This window comes from Globicephala melas, chromosome 1 (assembly GCF_963455315.2).
Source record: "Globicephala melas chromosome 1, mGloMel1.2, whole genome shotgun sequence".
NCBI lineage: Eukaryota > Metazoa > Chordata > Mammalia > Artiodactyla > Delphinidae > Globicephala > Globicephala melas.
The window spans coordinates 83,117,222-83,138,985 of record NC_083314.1 but is presented as its reverse complement, the minus strand read 5'-3'; the positions used below and the strand labels follow the sequence as shown (position 1 = coordinate 83,138,985).

At 39.5% G+C, this 21,764-nt stretch overlaps 2 protein-coding genes across 7 annotated transcripts in view; one reads left to right on the top strand and one right to left on the bottom strand.

Annotated features, from left to right (window-relative positions):
• WARS2 (tryptophanyl tRNA synthetase 2, mitochondrial) overlaps positions 1-7,625 on the bottom strand; it is an 87,899-nt gene extending 80,274 nt beyond the window's left edge. For both annotated transcript variants that reach the window (XR_009564273.1, XM_030869214.2), the window contains exon 1: positions 7,495-7,625. Coding sequence is in view for 1 of the 2 variants with exons in the window: in XM_030869214.2 (XP_030725074.1) it covers positions 7,495-7,584 (90 nt within the window). In the remaining variant the exon portion in view is untranslated. The remainder of the gene's footprint in view (positions 1-7,494) is intronic.
• Positions 7,589-21,764, top strand: part of HAO2 (hydroxyacid oxidase 2) — a 214,661-nt gene continuing 200,485 nt past the window's right edge. For 3 of the 5 annotated variants that reach the window (XM_060300703.1, XM_060300687.1, XM_060300707.1), the window contains exons 1-2: positions 7,589-7,877; positions 8,395-8,458. Coding sequence is in view for 1 of the 5 variants with exons in the window: in XM_060300687.1 (XP_060156670.1) it covers positions 8,423-8,458 (36 nt within the window). In the remaining 4 variants the exon portion in view is untranslated. Of the gene's footprint in view, positions 7,878-8,394; positions 8,459-21,764 lie in introns of those variants that run through there. The other 2 variants (XM_060300698.1, XM_060300696.1) reach the window with 2 other exon arrangements.

Sequence of the window (21,764 nt, the reverse complement as noted above, 5' to 3'; positions counted from 1 at the left end):
GAAAACTACAAAGTGTTGTATTAGAACAGAATATTATTATTAATGGAAATAATAGATTCCACTTGAAAATGTTTTACAAGGTGAGATTTGTTATTTTATTTTATGTTTTTGAATGCCTTGATGAAAAATCTACAACTATTATCCCAAGAACCTTAAACAAGGTCATTTAGGGCTCCATCCATGATGGAGTTGCCTGGCACTATAGAGTCACAGCCAGAACACCAGGACAGGAATGTGGTGGAGAAACTGACATCTCTGTCTGTCCCCAGGTTGGTGTCCCAGCCTAGAGGGCAGGGAATGTAAAAGTGGAAGTTGTGAGAACCTCTGTTGGTTAGAAATCAGGGTAGCTCGACTGTGCTTTTGAAGAGACAAAAGGGCAATCAAAAAGGCAATTCTCCTAAATGCCCATCAGCAGAGGAACAGATAAAGAAGATATGGTACATACATACAATGGAATATTACTCAGACATAAAACGGAACGAAACTGTGCCATTTGCAGAGACATGGATGGATGCAGAGACTGTTATGCAGAGTGAAGTAAGTCAGAAAAAGAAAAACAAATGTCATATATTAACATATATATGTGGAATCTAGAAAAAATGGTACAGATGAACTTATTTGCAAAGCAGAAATAGAGACACAGATGTAGAGAACAAACGTATGTATACCATGGGGGGAAGGGGGTGGGATGAATTGGGAGATTGGGATTGACATATATACACCACTATGTATAAAACAGATAACTGATGAGAACCTACTGTATAGCACAGGGAACGCTACTCAGTGCTCTTTGGTGACCTAAATGAGAAGGAAATCCAAAAAAGAGGGGATATATGTATATGTATAGCTGATTCACTTTGCTATACAGCAGAAACTAACACAGCATTATAAAGCAACTATACTCCAATAAAACAAAAACAAAATAAAACAAACAAAAAAGGCAGTTCTTAGCCAACCAGAAGTAGGTTCAACGCAAGGAAGGCTGAGTGCCAAGAAAAAAGAGAGTTGTAGACGAATTTTGATAAATGATTACAGGACCATTAGAAGTCAGGTGATGGGGTGGTACGAACCTAGGTATGACCTTGCTTTGTTCAGTAAGCAGGGAAGTTAAGAAAAAGTGTTAAGCCTTTGACTGGGAATAAAAGATAAGGTACTGCTAAGAAATGATATATAGAGAAAACTGTAAATGGCTGAGCAGAGTTAAATTCAGTCAAGCTGGAGTCGGTGTATCATCTCTGTGCCTATAAATTAACTCTCTGCCTCTAGTGTCTCACGTGGCCAGAGCAGCTTCTATCCTAAGCGAGTACATTTCTCCTGTGGAAATTCAGGAAGAAGGCTTAGGCCTCATGCTGCAGTCTCTAGAAGAGAAATTCCTGAACCCCTGATTGGTGGTGGTAAAACAGAGTCAAGAGCAGAACTGGAGTAAGTGCTCTCTGGGAGGAGACTTGAGGCCGGGTTCGTCACAATAGTGACGGAGTGGTCCATAGCATCATCTTTGTGCACAAACATCAGCGTATGTTGCAGAAGTAAGCTGTGTTTGGAATGAAAGAAAGAAGTTAGAAAGGAAGGAAGGAAGGAAAGAAAACTGATTGCTATTATCTCAAGTTCTCTCATAGCTTAAGATAAACGAAGAAAGGTTGCATTTTATTGATAAAATACATACATACCAAAGTAATTACTCCCAAACTACTCATTTACAGAGTAGCTCCTTAAAAATAATCCATCCATCATACGTGGTCCTAAGCCAACAAACTCAGTAGGATGTTAAGGAAGCTGAAGTATTTTTCAAACTTCATCTTAAGAAGTCCAACACTGTGTGGCACCATCTCGGTGGTCCCTGGTTGTATGTGGAGGGAAGGTGGTAGGCGGGGCTGGGAGGGGCCAAGCAAGCAGGGCTGTAGCTACTTTTCTATTCCTTAAATCAGAAAAGCTCTACTTTTATCTGTTTTATCTAAGAGGGATTCACATAAGATTTTATTTGATAAGAGACTACTACTGGTCGAGTGGGAAAAGCACAGGCAAGGCTGAGTGTGAATCCTGGCACTGCCATTTGCTAGCTCTCTGACTTGGGAAAATTACCAGAATAATTTATAATTACTAAATAATTTCTCAGAGCCTTTGTTTCCTGTTTTATACAATGGATAGAATAATATTCACAGGATTTTTGTGAGAAGTAAATAAGATAAAGTGTGTATAGTACATAGCAAGAAGCCTTAGCACATAACAAGCCTTAGCTAAATGTTAGCTCCTTCTCTGAAAGACTCAGGGATATGCATGCATACAGGCTTAAATATACAAATATATATGTTCTATATATATGCGTAAGCCTCCGCGGACTGTTCTGTAACCTGCAGCCATGCAACAGATATACTGAGAAAGGATCTGGGGGTCAGCAGCCTCACCCTCTTCATAATTTCCTGGCTGTGGCTGCCATAAGACTTGCTAGCATAAATGCTCAGCATTTATCGACTGTTCCTCCTCTATATTTTCAGCAGTTACCATCAGTAGTTTCCATCAGCTATGCAAAGAGATTTCCAAATTGAAATAATTATTGTTTTGAATGAGCTAAGTCAGTTCACAAGGAAAGATCAACCTAAAAAGCATTTTAAACAAATGGACTCATAGACTAAGCTTAAAAGGAGCTTTAGAGTGGATCCACGCAACAACCTTATTTAAGAAAAGCACAGAGAGATGAGGTAGCCTGATCAAACTGGCACAGTTAGCAACTAGTAAAATTCCCAGATGGCCATAGCAGCTCCTGATAGCCTTCCAGGCTGAGTAGCTCATGTTGCACGTTGGATGAACAATACAAGGCAGAGAAAAGCTAAGGGAAAAGTCACTGGGAACATTACCCCAGTTTAATGCAGTAAGATCACAGAAACCTATAATAACACATTATAATTGCAAAATATGGAGTGAAATGCCAACAGTAAATTATCCCATCCTAATTCCATAATTAATTAGCTTTCACTTAACTAAAAGGTAAAATATGTTTTTACTTTTTTTCCATATGTTTAAAATAAGGTCTTTTACTTTTTTTCCGTATGTTTAAAATAGGCCTTAATACCTGCCTTAAAGCCTTGTTGTGAACAGTATCTCTGCTGGAGTATTCTTGCCAAAATCCATAACCTCAGTCTAATCATGAGAAAACATCAGACAAACCCAAATTGAGAGACATTCTATAAAATAATTGACCAATTCTCTTCAAAAAGGCCAAGGTCATGAAAGACTGAGGAATTGCCATAGATTGGAGGAGACGTGACAACTAAATGCAATATGGGATCCCAGATTTCATCATAAACCAGGAGGAGACTAGTGGAAAAACTGGTGAAATTTGAAATTGTCCCAAGTTAATTTCTTGGCTTTGATAATTGTATTATATTGTGCAAGAAAAAGCTGCTTGGTGAAGGGTATACAGGAATACTCTGTACTAATTTTGCAATTTTGTGTATCTCAAATTATTTTAAAATTAAAAAAATGCTAAAAAAAAGAGAGCAATTTTTTAAAAAGCCTTGTTGTGAGAACTAAATACAAGATAAAAAATTTAATACATTGCCTATTTTTTTGCAGGCACAATTCCTTCATTGAATGGCTACATTTAGCAGCCATAAACAGTAGAAACAGTATGTTAATACTGGCCAAACCCAGGTTGGGGCAGCTAATAATGAAGTGTGTTGTCCAACTGTGACAAAAATGTGGACACTTTACACTGCACCTGAATGATTACAAATATTCTTGCAAAAGTCTTCTAATCATCAATATTTCACTCTTTGAACAATACAATCATGAGTTAGTGCTTAAGGAAGTCTGGATTCTGTGTTTGGTCAATGATGACAGGCTTAAATTTACCTAACGCCATTATCGTTTAAACATAACATGTCAGATCTTCATTCCTCTGACTCTGTGACTACTCTCGTCTTGTCAGACCTCAGCGGTTTTCTGTGAGGTAACACCTGGCAAAATAAATCACTTTCATATAAATTGTAGACATCTCATAATGAGTATGCCTTGATACACTTTTATTTCTGTTTTCTCTCTAGTTTTTATTTTAAACTTGATTCTACATTTAGCCTTGAGGGGCAAAAGCCTGCTCTTGAGATAACTAAAGGTCCCCAATGCCAAGCTTATTACCCAAGATTTTGCTTTTTTAAGGAAACATGAAAACAACCTAGGAATTGCATTACTCTAGCAAAGTACTGCTGTGGCTCATACGCTTTTGCTTTTCACCTCAGGGAGTAACTGGTGCAGCCAAAACTAATAACAAGCAAATTGCTATTTGTTAGTTTTTGATAGAATCACTCATGTGATAAATATACATTTCTTTCCACCCCTGCAAAATAATTTTTGTTTTCTACAAAGGTTATGAGATATCATAAAAATGTCTAATGCATCTGGTTTAAGGATCCAATTCTTCCTTCACATATTTCTGCATCTGTTCACAAAATCTCTTTGACTTCAAAGGAAGCTTTTCAAGAGAAAAAGAAGATACATACAGGAAAAATGGCCATAAATTTTTAGTTTTCCAAAGCCATTTTAATAACTTTTCTAAGGCCATTTTAATAATAGCACTGTGGGAAAGTAAATATCTCTCTCAGAGAGCTACAATATCACAGATGATATAATGACTATACATTTATCTGAAGATTTATGTTTTAGAACTTTATTCTGGGTCTGAAAGTGATATATCTTCAACTTAGAACATGTGAAAAATACAGCAAGCTTAAAGAAGAAAACTTAAATCACTTTTAATCCACTATTTAGGAAAACCAAAGAGAAACAAAAAATGTTAAGAATAGTTGTTTCCTTCCAGTCTTTTTTTCTCTTGTACATATAGTTATATAAATATTTATTTGCAAATATAATATTATAGTTACACTATGAATGCAATTTTATATCTTTTCTCAATTGGTCTTTCAAAAGACTGCACTAGTCTTTCAAACCATCATTTTTAATGACTGAAAATTATAGGGGGTGGGGGAGGGATAAATTAGGAGTTTGGGATTGCAGATACGAACTACTATATATAAAATAGATAAACAACAGGGTCCTATTGTGTAACACACGGCACTATACTCAATATTTTGCAATAATCTATAAGGGAAAAGAACATGAAAATAATATATATACATATATAACTGAATCACTTTGCTGTACACCAGAAACTAACACAACATTGTAAATCAACTATACTTCAATAAAAAAAAAATTTAATTTATATGTAGAACTATGCTTTAAGAAGTGCTCTTGCTTACATTTAATTCATATTCTACTCAAAGCTAAATTAAAGGTTTTGAAACACTAATCTGTTCTGGAAATTCTACAACTTGATACCATCTAGATTAACAGTTGATTAAGATAACTGTATTCATAAATGCCACTGAAACAACAGTAGAGATTTAAGAATTCTATTCTTTAGCATTTATAATGATTTAATGCCCTAAACTTCCTAGGACAAGCATTAGTGGGCTGTAGTTTGTTTTTCTTTTCTTTTTGATTCTCTACTTCTTATGACATCCTCAACTCTTGAGTTTGTTACAAGAGGAAGTTTGGGTCTAAGACTTAGTTACTTTGTGTGTGGGGGGGACTCAAGACAGAGGGGATATATATATATATATATATATATATATACACACACACACATAGAGTTGATTCACTTTGTTCTACAGCAGAAACTAACACAACATTGTAAAGCAATTATACTCCAATTAAAAAAAAATAAGGCTTCCCTGGTGTCGCAGTGGTTGAGAGTCCACCTGCTGATGCAGGGGACATGGGTTCGTGCCCCGGTCCGGGAGGATCCCACATGCCGCGGAGCGGCTAGGCCTGTGAACCATGGCTGCTGGGCCTGCGTGTCCGGAGCCTGTGCTCCACAACGGGAGAGGCCACAGCAGTGAGAGGCCCGCGTACCGCAAAAAAAAAAAAAAAAAAAAAATAAGACTTAGTTACTCTGAATCCACAGGTTCTAATATGCTACTATTAGCCATAAATATAATAACCAATTCTGGTTCTGTAGAATCCAACCTCAAACTTCAAAGAGAGGAGTATTTGATGTATTTATCTAATTTTGAATCAATTTTTACCTAACAATGCTGCCTGAAATTTCAAACAACATTTAAATAGTTGTTTTGACAAATAACTTTCCAGCGTAATATCTTCTATCCTTACAAGAATCTTGTGAGGCCCATATCAGTGAAGGACACTTAGGTACATAAAGTTAAGTAATTTATGGGATGATTAAAATAACAAGTTGAACTTAAATCTTGTTTTTCATAATTAATCTCACTGCTTTACTTTGGCTTCACAATCATGAAGCCATAGATTTTCCAAAGCTTGAAGGAACACTGTCAATCAGTCCAACCCATTTTGCTAAAGAAAATAAGTCCAGCGAGATTAAATGACTTGTCATGCCACACAGCTAGCAAGTGGCAGACAAATCCCTGGACTTTTAGTTTCCTAACTTTCAGTCTAGTGCTCTAATACACCAGTTACCATACAAAATCCAGGAAATCACCTAATAGTCACAGAATCCCTAAGATCTCCCTAGTTCCCAAGAGCTATCTCCCAAGAGATGTATGGCAAAGTGCCTACCACTGAGATTGCACTTGCAAGACGTTTAGTAAATGTCTGGGTGAAGTAAAAATCTGAATAAGTGAAAGAGTGTATATATATATACATATATATATTATATATAATATACATTATATAATATTATATATATTATATATATAAACATATATATATTTGTTTTGTTTGTTTTTCCCTTTTGCTATGAGGGTAAAATTCTAAATACTGACGGGACGGGTTAAAGGCCGTGTCCATGCTCTCAACACTACAGAGTAATGGTAACAGGAGTGCTGCCAGGACAGGACGACGCCTTTGGCAGCTTGCTGAAATTCTTTCATAGAACCTCCTAGATACAGGTCTACTTCGCGGTAATGAGGAGAAATCAGAGTGGAAGATGCACTGACACTTGCTCAAGTACCGCACTGCCTGAGGGAGGACGTCAAGAGGGTGCACCTACTTAAACGGGTCGATTCCTAACGAGACATCTTCTCTAATTTCTCCGCTGGACCCTTGGCTTGCTATTAGGGAAAGGAGAGTAAAAGCAGCAACGGGATCAAGACAAGGTGTGCAGTGCCGGAGGGACCGAACCTCTGGTATCGTATAACTTCACACACTGCTGGGCTCCCCGCGTTGCCGGGCAAGAGCGGAGGTGCGGCGCTCTCAGGGTGCTCAGAGGGGGAGGGGCTGAGACTAAGTGGGTAAGCGGCGGCGCGTTCCTCCCACCAGGGGCGCGTTACGTCACCGCGAATCCTTCCAACGTCGCCACGCTCCGAGTAGGAAGGCAGTCTTAGGCAAATCGACCTTAGGAGCCGAAGGGTTTGGTAGTCTCCAGACGAAACGGGAAGGGAGAAGCAAACGGAGGGAGGAAAGAGGGATGAGAAGGACCTAGCGGGATGGGAAACTAGTGGAAGAAGGGCCAGCTTCGGTTACCTGGGGAGCGGGAGCAGCTTCGGGTCCTTGATGAAGTGCCCGGATGAAGTTCCAGCACTCACGCGCCTTCCGCATTGAGTGCAGCGCCATCTTGAGAAGGGCGGAGCCGTCTAGTCTTGAGTGACATCTGCTCAGAGAGGACGTCCCAGATTCGCAGCGGTTTTGCTTGTTGCGCATGCGCACTTGCCCTCGGGGGGGGGCGGGCCTTTGTGCCAGTGCCTGGGGGCGTCCGGTCTTCGCCGCGCGGGTCGCGGGGTCAGGAACTGGGTGGGGCTTGGCTTTAGTATTTGCCCTGGAGACCTAATATTTGCGCAGGTTTCGTGAAGGGACAGTCTCCTACGAGGATATTAGTAGCAGTGTCTTTTAAACTGGAAGAAAGTCAAGTGAGTTGCCTTTCGTATCCTGGCCGTCCTGAGGCAAGCTTTTAAGAAGTTTCTCTAGGAGTGGGACCTCCCCAATCCTGTTAGAGGGCAGTAAGTGGTCTTTTGAGACCTATGTGGCCTCTTTAATGCATTCTATCTGCAAACGTTTGTTGAACCCTGCCATCTGCTAGGTACTGAAGGTGCAAAGAAAGGTATATCTTGCCTTCAAGTTGTGCACGGGCTAATGGGATAGCAGATAAATAAATGATGCACTGTTTGAGATGTTAAAAGAAGCAAATGCCGAGACTGGGGAGGTGGGGTGGTTGTGACTGTGGTGCTTCAGCCTGGTCCAAGGAAGGCTTCAGAAAGAAGATGACACTTGATAGAAGAAACTGTTAAGAGTTTTGCCTTAAATTATGAGAAGAGTTAACATGGTACTCCTACTTCTGTTAGTGCACCCAAAAATCTATCAGTAAAAATATAATTGGGAGAGATTCGTCAGAATTCCTTTATGTGTTTTGTTGTATTTATTCATTAGGAAGAGGTAGGAGATAAATGCAGTAAGGATGCTGTTACTCTTAATGGAACTGAAATCTAACAAGGTAAGACAAAACTTATCAATTTATCAATTAAAAACATACAGTAAAAATCTCTTAAGAGTGGCACATAGTACTGGTGAAGTTCAAGCATAAGTGATGTAATACAGAAATAAGCAGGGAAGGAATTGTAGGAATGAGGACAAAACTAAGGATAAAACGAAGGAAATCAAATGCCATTCTTCAACAAAACTAATCAGTTTGGTTTTGTCTCTTTTAAATTTGAGGTGCTTGTAGTACTTCCAAATATGACACTAATTAGATAAGTCTGGACCTCAGGAGAGAGGTCTGAGCTACAAAACAGATGGTAACTGAATCCAAGGAAATCTTTTGAGACTACAAGGTACAGTTTGTGGAATAAAAGTAGTCGGATGATGGAAATTGAAAGGAGTAGCCAAATAATGTTTAAAAGCCCCCAAAATGAGGTATTACTGAAATCCAGGAAAGAGACCCTGCCAGTGGAAGTGATGATTGATCTTTATAAAGATACAAGGTATCTCTTGTAAACATGCAGTTTTATAAATGCCTAAATGTTTTGCACTCATATATACAGCAAAGCATTAAAATACAGTTTTTTACAGATATATTAATTAGATTTGATGACCCTAGGAATTAGCAAGATTAGACTTCTGACATCCTCAGCCACCTGGATTATAAGATAAAGCCTAGCAATGATATGAGGGTTTTGACAGAAAGCTGTCACAAGGCCTGTGCACTTTATTTACTCAAGCAGTAAGTTTAGTCTTTTATCTCCGAAGACTCACATACATGACTGATAATATTTTCATGGGAGATATTTCCAAGACACTCCCATTGAAGAATGTATATCAGGACAGCTGTGTGTAATCACTTCAATATCTATATTTTTTAAAGTAAGTTATTTTCACAGGGAACTACTGTATAGCACAGGGAACTATACTCAATATTTTTAAATAACCTATAAGGGAAAAATCTGAAAAAGTGTGTATATATATGTATAACACTGAATCACTTTGCTGCACACCTGGAACTAACACAACATTGTAAATCAACTGTACTTCAAAAAAAAAAGTTATTTTCAAACTTAGAATAAATTGTGTTTCCCACCACAGTGGTGACCTGGTGACTCTTGTCACTCAGCCAGCATGATGATTTCTTTTGCGTTTCTTACATTTCCCTAGCACCTAGTATAGTACCTTGCACAAAGTAGGCACATCTTTTAAATCTAAATTTTATTTTGACAAAGTAAGCAATTAATTGACAGGTTGGTATGCTTTTAGCCAGAAGGGACAGCTGACAGCAGAAAAGACACTAGACCTATTAAAAGCAAGCTAGTTTTGTCTGCTTTTGCACTTTTTTACAATGGCGGTCTGGAACCTTTTGGTGTTGGCAAAAGTATCACGAAAAAGCTCACCATCATCTAAGCTCACATCTTCTGCTCTTCTAAGAAGTGCAGTATATTCAGCATATTTTAATGAGTATTGTAAATGTTAACCCTGAATCTTCAGGAAAAGATGTTCTTCAGTGTACCTTTTAAAGAAAAAATTTGTAACTTTTGAGAAGTTTCCATATAAAATGGTTAACATTTTAAAGGTTTGTATAATGCAGGGTTAGTTTGATTACATGGGAAATTCATTTATGGAATATTTCATTGTCCAACATTGTTGTTTAAATGAAGCACCACTGTATTAATTGGCAATATTTTACCATGGCTCTCATTTGGTAAGCCAAAGAGCTTTAGTAAATGAGATGTAAATGTTGTATTGAAAGCAGACTTTAGATATACTTAAAATTAAAACCTTTTATTTTCGTATATTTGTAGCATGCACTGTATGTCTGCATATGTTCATGCTTAGAATTTTGAACACTTGTTTAAAATTTGATTTCTCATCAACAGTTTTATTTTATAGTAAGTTCTAGTAATTTTGCTCTTTCCTTAACATTCCCTGAAAATCCCATCTTACTTGAAACAATAGATTAAAACCAGACTGGCAGTTGGGGAACGCTTTCTATTGCAACCATGTGTGTCAGAAGAAAGGATTAGGTTTCCTTGACCAAGAACATCAAGGGGAACCTCCACCTCTGCAGACACACCTCTGTTCCTCAGTAATGGAGAGTTTATATCTAGTTAGATTTAAATGGGATAAGGAAAGAGTTTAAATCCACTCTTAGCTCTGGTAGTATAATCAGCCCTCCAGTCTCAAAGTATCCAATTTTGTTTCTCTAATTTAATTCTAAGTGTCAGGTTGGTATTAGATGCTGATCAAGGTAATGGAGAGTTACCCTACACATTTATTCACTTAAAGAAGAATTTTGCAGAATGCAAAGACTAGATGGCATCTATGTTCAAAACTTACTTGAAGCACAATCCATTCACCTCTGACCTTTCATTTATATTGAATATGTTTTTCAAATACAGAGGGAGAGATTCCACAATGAAGGCAAACCTTTTGCTTCATAATCTGGAGTACAGCCACAGTTCTCTGGCCATACTGTCTTATGCTGGACTCATTGTGACCTAAATCACACTGAGGCAGAGTCTCCCTTAGAGTGAGATAGTTTCCAAGAGTCACTAAAATACATGGGAAACAAAAATAATGATTTGGAGATTGTTCTTTTACACCTTTGGCTTAATTCTAGTTCTACCCCTCATTTTATATTTGATGAAACTGGTCCAGAGATATTAAGTACCTTAATGAAAAATCACACAACAGATAAGAGCAGGAATAGGAAGGACTTTGATCTCCAGATGAGTGCTCTCCTTTAAGTGACACCACGGTAAAGCTGAAGGAGCTAAGGCTGGGGCTGGTCCAAGCAAGGAACAGTTTGACCTAAGGGCACATCCTTGTCATGCTTCAAAGTCAGAGCAACTAAATGGCTGAGTTTTAAAGGGTTGATGCTCTCATCTCTCCACCCCTGACATTAAAAGATGCTGTTTTTCCCTAGTAATTTTTGGGGAAGCGCAAATTGTAGCATCTTCTTTGTATGAGGGTAGTAATCAGGAGGCTTATCTGGTCTTTGGGAAGGCTGCTTTGGTGCTTGAAGGGTGGCATTACTATCACTTTTTTCCTGGAAGGTAAAAAAATAAAATCAAGGGAGAGGCTGGGTGATGTGGATAGCAAAGTAGAATTTTTCTCGGAGTACCTTTTTCTTAAAATTAAGGGCCAATGCCATAGTCTTTTCTAGATTCGCCTTCTTACCTTAAGGACTCTTTCCTACTCCACAACAATGAAGACATTTTGATCAGGGTTGGGAGAAGGTGGTGAGGATGGGGAGAGCCAGAGCAGACATAAGTGAATAATTTACAGTTGCTGATCTTCAGACAACTGACTCCATTACTTGTAGAATCCTTCGTGTGCAGTACCAGGAAGAAGACTGATTATATGGGGGTGTTGCAGGCCCTGGGATTCCTGTTCATTTTTCATGTTTTCTCTCCATACTCTTTTTCAAACTGCTTTTCAACATTAGAATACAGATCTTAAAAGAAGACAGAGAATTGCTGCCTTATTTAAGTATGGATCTAGAATGGAGAGCATAATTTTGGAGGAATGGAAGAGGTTTTTTTCAATGTCCCCATCCCCACTGTCCACCCACAGTCTTAGGACATATGTTCCATGGAGGAAATGGAGCTTAGCAATGAGCAAATTAAAGTTTTGAAGGAACATCTTACTTTGTTATCTCTCTTTGCATGCCATATCTTTTCCAGGTGGTATGGCCCTAAAGACAAGATCCATATGTTATCTGCACACTCATGCTATTTTTAAATTACCACCCTTTGCTCTCAGCTACTTCAAAACTAGGGTGAGTAGGCTTCCCTCTTCTGGATTTATGTTTTACAAAAAGAACTATAGCAAGGTCTCCAAAAAGCTTCCTGGAGTGTCTTTAGATAAGCTGTTTTCTATTTTGTCTATGTAATCAAACTACATCAGATTCCTGCCCACTCTGTACCTGTCTGGTGTGATTCTAGGATCCTAGCTGTGACCACTGAAAGTCAGACATAATCCTTAGGTCTTGATCTTTCTAAAAACAACACCAAAAGGTAGCTTAATCTCTCTAAAAACAGGGAGGGTGTTACCCTCACTGTCTCTGTCAAATCCCATCTCTAACCAGTTAGATTCTCTTGGACTTTCCAAAACTCAACTGACAGTTGCAATCAGTGATTTTTTTTTTCACTTTTTGTCCTTAATAAGTAGAAACGAGCATGAATTTGGAGAAAATTTGTATGGTGGTTCCATTCCTGATCTCAGTGAACCGTTTCATCTTCATATGCCTCTTTTCCTTGTGTAAAATGAGTAAAAAGTAGGAGGGCTAAATGACATAAATTGTAACTCTTGTGATTCTAGAAACTAGTTTTTGTCCCAGAATCTAACTGTCCCAAATCAGACTCATTTAGAAGTGTAGAGATGGGTATTAGAGTCAGGATCCATATTTCAAGCATATGCCCTGACCCGTGTCCCTGGCAGATACTGACATACAGATATTGAGAACAGGCCTCACAAGTTTTTCAAGACTGTGCCCCAGGCAGCTACTCTCAACCGAATAAAATTGGGCCTACTTGTCATCCTGGCACGGCAGGGTTATGTTTACGAAAAACAGAGAATATGAACCTTTTCTCACCCAACTGTGAACATGAAGTGGCTTTTCGAAGATCACTTTTCAAAGGGTAGGTGGGAAGAGTATCTTGACCTGTTTTCATCCTCTGTAGCTACTTTAGGTAGCAGTTTGCTTACCTCCCAACTACACTGCTTTTTGTTGTTTCTCAGAAATATACTCATTATTTTGTAATTGTCAATCACAATGATTTATAGGACAGTTGCTAATCCAAGTGTTTTAGGAAGGGTTCCCTAACAGATGCTGTGATCTTTAGGAGAGGAATGTAGCCACTGTCCATCCACAGCTTGGCAGGTATGGGGAATGGGAATAGCCCTGCCTGTCTCTCCTCCCACACTCTGATCTTCTGACCTGTCGGTTCCTCTCATTTGCTGAACTCCAGGGCAAAGGAACATGATTTATCTGCTCCATAAGGGTCAGTCCTTACCCCTACTCCCGAAGAAGTACACGACAGGTTGCAAAATGGTACACAGTGCACCTGGACGGCCAAATGGAAATATTCAGTACAGAACTATGAATTTATAGAACTAGAAATATAACTGTAAAACAAAAAAAAAAAGTGAAAAAACTCCCAGTCTTCTTAGGATAACTTTTTTTTTTTTTTAGGATAACTTTTAAGCAGGCATTAAACTTGATGGAAAACCATGTTTTCATCTCTAACTTAGCAGAGTACTTGGGACATCAGAAAAGGGCTCAATAAATATTGACAGATTGATTAAATGAACAAATGAACACGTGAGGAGAAGGAGGGAGGTGTGCAGTGGGATATTTTAAAGATAGTGCAGGGAATTAGGAAAAAAATGTAAAGCCTAAAATAAGCCCTAGAAGCATTTTTTAAATCTCTGATATATGCTTGCTTTCTTGTGGTTTGCTTTTTCCACTAACAGGCAGAATGCATAAAATATTCTGATTAGTTGAGGCTTATTACTTAGGTTCCAGCTAATGTTTTATATATAAATCTAAATTACCGCTCTTCTTCCCTTCTGCTTCTCTTTCTGTCTGGTCAAATCCCTGTGGGAGGGAGTAACATTCCTGTGGTGGGTAAAATAATTTCTATGGAAATTATTCAAAATGCAACTTCAGTAAACACTATGTGAAGATATGATTTATTTCTGGATTCAGTCCTTGTGCTTGCGTCATCTCCCTATTTATCATCAAGTTCTCTGTTTGCTGGCATTTTAAGGATTTGTCGATATCAGTTTTGCATCTCAGAGGATAAACTTCCGTCAGGAGGGTTGAAGCAACCGGAAGCAAGAGAGGAAAGATTATGTGAGAAGAGATTGTGTCCCAAGAGGCAATGGGTGTACTGAACTTTATTCCCAGTCCCAGCTCTGCCATAACTTGTAAAGTGACACTGAAAAGTCCTTAACCTCTCAGCTTGCTTTTTATCTGAAAAAATGGGAGTGGTTGAAGCAGATGATGTTCAAGGTTTCTTCCTGCCCTTAACTATATAAGCTTACACTCAAGCAGGTGTTACATGTTTAACCCAAAGATCTCCCAGTGCTTTGGAAATACATCTATAGGCTGATAGGCTGAACTATCTTCACGTTTTGACAGATGGTCCCACTGGGACCTCGGTGACTATTTAATCATTTCATTCTAAATCTGTGAAAGATCCAGAAACTGTGTCTTGAGTAGCGTGTTGGAGGAATCGAACCAAACTGACTAACTTGAAGGGTGTTGTTAGTGAGAAAATCATTAGATGATAAATCCAAAACAAAGGTGGAAAAACGAGTCGTCTGATATTATCACATGCATTGGAGTAGGGGGAGATGGCGTTTGGAATTTGGTGCCAGGGAGAGAACCTAGAGGCAGAGTAAGAACTGGAGGAGATGGGAGATCATTTAACTGTAAAGGTTGTCGAGCAAATGTGCTGTTACTTTTATTGATTCATACTGTTCACTCATTCAAAAATCATTTAACGTATGCTTACTGCATGCCCATGAAACTGAAGGACTAAAAGTGTAATCTTTGTGTCACTACAGGTACCATGCAATGCTTCTTCTATGTTATCACATGTACCGCCTTCTTTTCTTGTCTGTAGTTTCTTAGTTCCCACTCCGAAACCTCAGAGACAGAGGACTTGGAAAGCCAGCATTTTTCCCTGCCTCTCTCCCACCCTTCCTTCCTACCTTCTTCCCACACTTATTGACCACCAACTGTTAACCTGAGACTGTCTAAGTTACTGGGGAACCATGGAGGATAAAGACATGGATTCCACCATGGAGAAGCTTGAGTATTGCAGGGAAGATTTCTTATAAACTTGCTAAAATACAATAGTATAGGTGCCATTCTAGAGCATGGACATGGTAGTGTAAACTCAGGTCCCCCAATTTCTAAAAAGTGGCAACCAGATCACTCAATATGAGTCCACAAAGCCCCTGACAGAAGAAGGATGCACTTCTTGGGACATCCCTTCTGGTCGACATGCACAGCTCCCACACCAGCCCCGGCTACACCTGTCAATTCTATTGTCACTGTAGTCACCTAAATAAAAACAAAATCCACATGCCTAGGGCACAGGTCACACAAAATAGGACTGTGGTTCCTCCTCAGAGAATAACACCCCTTTAGAACTTATTTTATCCCTCTTGTCTTAGAACCACTAGGGAATCAAGGAGGGAAGGTAAAGAAGGGGGCCTCTGGCTCTGATCTGTACTGGGTTAGGAGGATCCCTCTCCAATCCTGCTGTGGCTCCGTTTGTTAATAAGTCTCTCTTCCTAGAACACTCAGCCTAGGTCTCATAGATTCTTAGACATTTCCGTTTGTCTGACACTCAACACCAGGAGGCGGTGGGGTGAAGTTTGACAACATGATGCTAATAACACACACTCTTCAGGGCCTGACATTCTGTTATTTACTCATCTGGCAGAAACTTACTGGGTGTCTATCCCGTGCCAGCCACCACGCTAAGCACTAAGTACACAAAGCCGAATAAGATACTATCTGTGCTCTTCCAGATCACAATTTAATGAGGGAAACTGCAAACACAAACTATTCCAGGGAAAGTGTCTTTATAGCAAGAAGATCTTTTAATTTCCTTCAAATCACACGTTAGGGACAGCCCTGGGTCCACTATTTACTATTTGGATGACCTTGGACAGGCTTCCGAAGGGTATTTGCCCCACTTTCCTCACCCAAAGATGCCAAGTTCCCCAAGTGCCCCGACAGCTCTGAGAGGAGCACTGAGCTGACTGGTGAATGGAATTTCAAATTGGAAAGAGGAGCAGGATGCTCTTAAGAGGGATAACTACACGCGTGAAGGAAGCATGGATATGCAAATAGAAAGGCGTACAGAGGAGTGAAGATAGGGGAATAAGGTATTAACACGTCTCCCTGCATCTGTTCTTGTCCCCTTCAGTTTATTCTCAACCAGCAGCCAGAGCAACCCATTAAAATGTGTGTTATTGGGCTTCCCTGGTGGTGCAGTGGTTGAGAGTCCGCCTGCCGATGCAGGGGACACAGGTTCGTGCCCCGGTCTGGGAGGATCCCACATGCCGCGGAGCGGCTGGGCCCACTGAGCCTGTGCGTCCAGAGCCTGTGCTCTGCAATGGGAGAGGCCACAACAGTGAGAGGCCCGTGTACCACAAAAAAAAAAAAAAAAAAGTGTGTTATTGTAAATCATGGTCACTCCTCTGCTCAAACCCTCCAGTGGCTTCCCAAGTCCTTCCCAAGACCTATAAGGCCCAGATGATCTGTATTCTCCATCCCAGCCTCCCTTTCTGACTCCTTTGCCTATTGCCTTCCTTTTACCTTGCTCTGCTCTGGACACTCTGGTCTCCTCACCAGCCCTCAATGCTTATCACCATCTAACATATTTTACTTAATTTACTTTCTCATTCTCTAGAATGTAAGCATCATAAAAACAGGGACTTTTGTCTGTTTTATCCTGTATCTAAAACTTAGAAAGTGCATGACTAATAACATACTTGCTAAATGAATTTCTCCAGTTTGTGGCTTAGGAAACTAAGATCCAAAGAAAGAAAGTGAATGAGGTCAAAGTGCTCCTTAGAAGGAGAGTCTGGACTTAGTAAGACTTAGATCTTCTGTCTCTCTGTTCCACAGACTCTATGGTAGACAGAATAATGGACTCCAGAGATGTCTACATCCTAAAGCCCAGAAACATATGGCAAAAGGGACTTCGCAGATGTGATGAAGTTAAGGATCTTGAGATGGGGAGATCCTTCGGATTGTTGGCTTAACTTCTGACATTCCTTCCCTCAGCCTCTTCAACTCTTAGATTTATTTATTGACTCATTTATTCACTCAACCAATATTTACTATATATATTGATAGATCTGTTTTAGCAGAAGAAAAATGAGAATATGAAAGGGTAACTTTTACATCTCTATGTAGTGTTTTTTAAGCCATGGAATTTTACTTTGGGGATTTCTAGTGTTTTTTAATTTAAAAGATAGAAAAAAGATATTTTCTGCGAGATACTCTGAGCCACACACTGTGGTAGATACTGGAGATAAAAGAAAAGTCTTGCGGGGCTTCCCTGGTGGCGCAGTGGTTGGGAGTCCGCCTGCCGATGCAGGGGACACGGGTTCGTGCCCCGGTCCGGGAAGATCCCACATGTCGCGGAGCGGCTGGGCCCATGAGCCATGGCCGCTGAGCCTGCGCGTCCGGAGCCTGTGCTCCGCAACGGGAGAGGCCACAGCAGTGAGAGACCCACGTACCGAAAAAAAGAAAGAAAGAAAGAAAAGTCTTGAACTACACACACTTAAAGTTTTATAGGGGTGACAAGTGAACAGAGAATCAGATTGCCCCACCTCAAGCAAATGTCACCAGGGAGGGAAGCAGGGTTTCGGTGGAGGCCCAGAGAGGGGAATCTAACCCTGCCTGGAGGACAGCGTTGCAGTGGAGGGGTGGTGAGTAGAGAATCCCAAAAGTAATATCTCAGTTGAGTAGTCTGATCCTTATCAAGGTTTGCCTATCCCTGGCATCGGGTGTTTTGCTAACCAGAGCCAGCTGTTTTGTGGATGCCTTCTCCCCACTGTCCTGCTGTCCCTGCCTGGTCCCTTCACTCACTGCCTCCCATGCCCTGGCATGACACAGGCATTTTCAGGCCCTTTCCCATGAATCTGTTTAGAGCCAGCACCCTGTACAGCTCAAGAGGAGTCACAGCTCATGGTGAGATAAGGGAGGGACTTGGAAGAAAACATGATGAACGTGGACAAAGCCAAGGGGGAAATATGCATGTTTTCATTTGCTTTCCCCAAACAAGATGCTTTCACACCACTTTCCATAATTCAAACAGTATGTTTCTCCTTAACGTACTGTGAAGATGTGGTGGCTATCTATTGTAAAGCCACATGAGACATGTTTTTCTCCCAAGATGGGGTTAGCACCCCTCCTGGTGCTTCCTTCAGCGCCATGTGCGCCCATATTTTATAGAGTCTCTCATACCCTACCCCAGTCGCAAGACTGTCTGTGTTCTCCTAAGGACTCCTAAGATCCTTCTAGAGCATCCACCAGCCTTGCCTGAGGTTGTATGGCACATGCCCTGCACACAGGGGGTGCTCAATAAATACTTGCTTAATTGCACTGAATACTATAAAACAGTGTAGGTACTAGTTTGGGCAAATTTTGAAACATCTGAAGTCAAGCTGTCATTTTGGAAGGCTGAAAAATCATTTTCAATTTTAATTTATTATTTCTAAGAAAACAAAAATGTTCCCACAATTCTCAAATTCATATTCACCAGTGACATTTTCAACTTGATTTGAGAGGCTGAGGAGGGAATGTAGGTTGCGTACATATAAAAATTATATTTTAATTGCCCTCTAACTTTTGGCTGTGTATAAAGAAGAAACATAGGATATATGAGGGAAAAATGCTTTGAAAACTCTAAAGTGAGTTGCAGATGTTAGTTTATGTTTTCACACAACTAAAGCAGAAACCGCCTATGCCCTCAGTCCCTTGCAGACTGAAGCAGACATCAGTGTTTGGATGGGACACAGGAATGGTGGGAGGAATGGTTACTTTTTGCACAGAGAATTCAATTGTTCTGGGCTTAGCCAGGATGCAGATGGTTTTCCATTGCTGGAATTGGTCAGGGATGGTGGGGGAAGCGCTTAGGCATGGCTTTCACTGAATTGGCAATGCAGGCCTTCAAGAAATCTTTGAACAATAACACTGCTCGGGTACCTACTTGGAGAAGTCAACTGCTTGATTCGTTTTTTTCCAATCAAACAAGTGACAGTGACGCGTCTTGGTGCCATTTCATACCATCCCTGACTTCTCAGAAGCAGCTGGCGTCAGTCGTCTTCCCTGGCAGGGATCGCTAGCCCTGGCTTTGCAACAGTCCAGAGAGCCTGCAGTTTCTCCAGGGGAATTGCAAAATACTTTTAAATATTCTAAAAATGAAATTAAATATTCATTTTATTTTAATTTACATATGCCATCCAGTACTTTTAGAAGATGTCAGTACTGTGGAATGACATGGCCAACCGTCATATGTTTCAGCTCTGAAACACAGCTGTGAGTTCTCGGAATAAGATGCTGATGGCCCTGTGTCCAGTGCTGTCCGATTTTCACCTTGGCTAGTGTGTGGGTTAACCAATATTTATCTTTCCGTGTGGCTGTAAAAAATTTTATAGGTCCAAGATGGTCAGATATTATTTCATAAAGCCTTGTTCTAGTGAGTTCTAGTAATTCTTAATCTTTCTCAAATAATCGTCAACTCTTCTCCAATAACAAAATAACTAAGCACATTTTACAATTGTAATGTAATTTTTGGTATGAGAAAACTATTTCCTGGTCTCCAGGGTATAGAAAGTAAACATATAACAAACAATTAGGAATGTTAGAATCATGGTCGGGGAGGCAGACATTCTGTGCATCTCCATCCCAAGCTCTCCACCTCAGATTTCTTGCTCTTTTTTACTTTTTGCTTAAGCTTATCTTGGTGTGTTGCCTGAGAGTTTAGATGTTTTATTATAACACAAAAAAATTACATGAGACAAAACCCAACTTGCTTTTCTTTTCCCTTCCAGTCCTACTATAATTTAGACAAAACTCAGCCATTTTCTTCCATTATGTAGAATGGCTACTGAAAAGGAAAGATGTAGAAAAAAGAAAACTTTCAGGAAACAGTGAGAAACAAATGCATCATGATCTACTTAACAGAGAACTGTGGGTAAGAGTCATGCACAAGAACATGGAAATGGCTTCTTGAAAATATCTTTTTTTTTCAATTTTAAAAGGAATGCATGCACATGGTAAACAAAAATAATTCAAATTGTAAGGAAAATACAAAACAAGAAGTAAAAATTCTCTTCTCCAATATCCTATCCCAGATCCTGAATCCTGCTGCCCAAAGAAGAACTGTTAGTCATTTGTTATGCATCCTTCCGGAAGTATTCTGTGCATATGACAAAGATGTCACAAAACCCGCATGCTTTTCTTCCCTACAAACTCTACAACTTCATTTTTTCCCTTATTGTGTCATGAGCATCTTAACGTATCAGCAAACGTGTATAACTCAGTTTTAAAGAAAATGATATGCTTCATAGTATTCCATTAAATGAGAGTATCGTTATTTGTTTATACGATCTCTTTTTGGTAGACATTTTGGATTGCTTTTAGATCGTTACTATTTCAAACATCACTTCAGTGAACACTTTTGTAAGTAAGTATTTGTACACGTGACAAAATAAATCTAATATCTACAGGGTTAATTTCCAAAAGTGAATTCTGAGGTTATGTGTATTTGCATCTTGAGAACTATCTCCTCATTTATCTCCAAAGATGTTAACCTATATGTACACACAGCAACAGTGCATGAGAGTGCGTTTCCCACCTGCTCTCATCACTAGAAATTTGTTTTTAGAAATAACTATATAAACACTATCATAGGTTACATCTGGGGTTCAAGAAAGGACTTTTACTTTTTGCTTTCATAGACATCTGAACTATGTAAATTTGATACAGTGATGATGTTTTCTTTTGTAATTAAAAAAGATTAAAGATTCAGAACACTTGGTTGTAACTGTTTGGCGATAAAATTTCACTTGTAAAGTAAAGCCCAGAATATGAGACCATTCTCAAAAGAAGACCATGGGAGGGAGCAGTCAGAGGCAGAGTTCTGTTTGATACGAGCAGACTGATGGAGGGGAAGGGAATACACCTTATAGGCTACTCACCTGTGAGAACTAGAGGACGTAACTCTGTGGTATCAAGATGTAGGAGCCCAGAGATAGCTGTAAATCTCTTGCAATGTTACTATCTTTCCCATGAGGTCATAATCCCTGGAATGAGGGCTTATTTTTACAAGCTACACCTATAATGCAAAGGACAAGTCTAAGGACAATACAATCTATGCTTCTCATTTTAAGTTTTTTGGGAATAGAGTCTGCTCAGTTCCTCTTTTTCTCACATAGACTGGAAAACTTGGCTCTATCCCCAGCTTTACAAATTTTCTTTAGTTTAGAAAATCCACATGTCCCACTCTCAGAATCATTACTGTAGTAGAAGAGTTTTTTTTTTTTTTTCAGGGCAAGAATTCTTTGTAAAACAGTATCCGGATTCAGGGTAAAATATCTGAGTCATAACAATTTAAAGCCCAATCTGGTCTGCTACCAAAGATGTTTCTACAACATCAAGTATCTCATATGCAATTGATAAATAAGAAAATAACGTGGAATTTGTAGAACTCAAACTTGATTTTCCTAGGGAAGGAGAGCTAGAATAGCTGGAATAAAATTATAACCTTCGG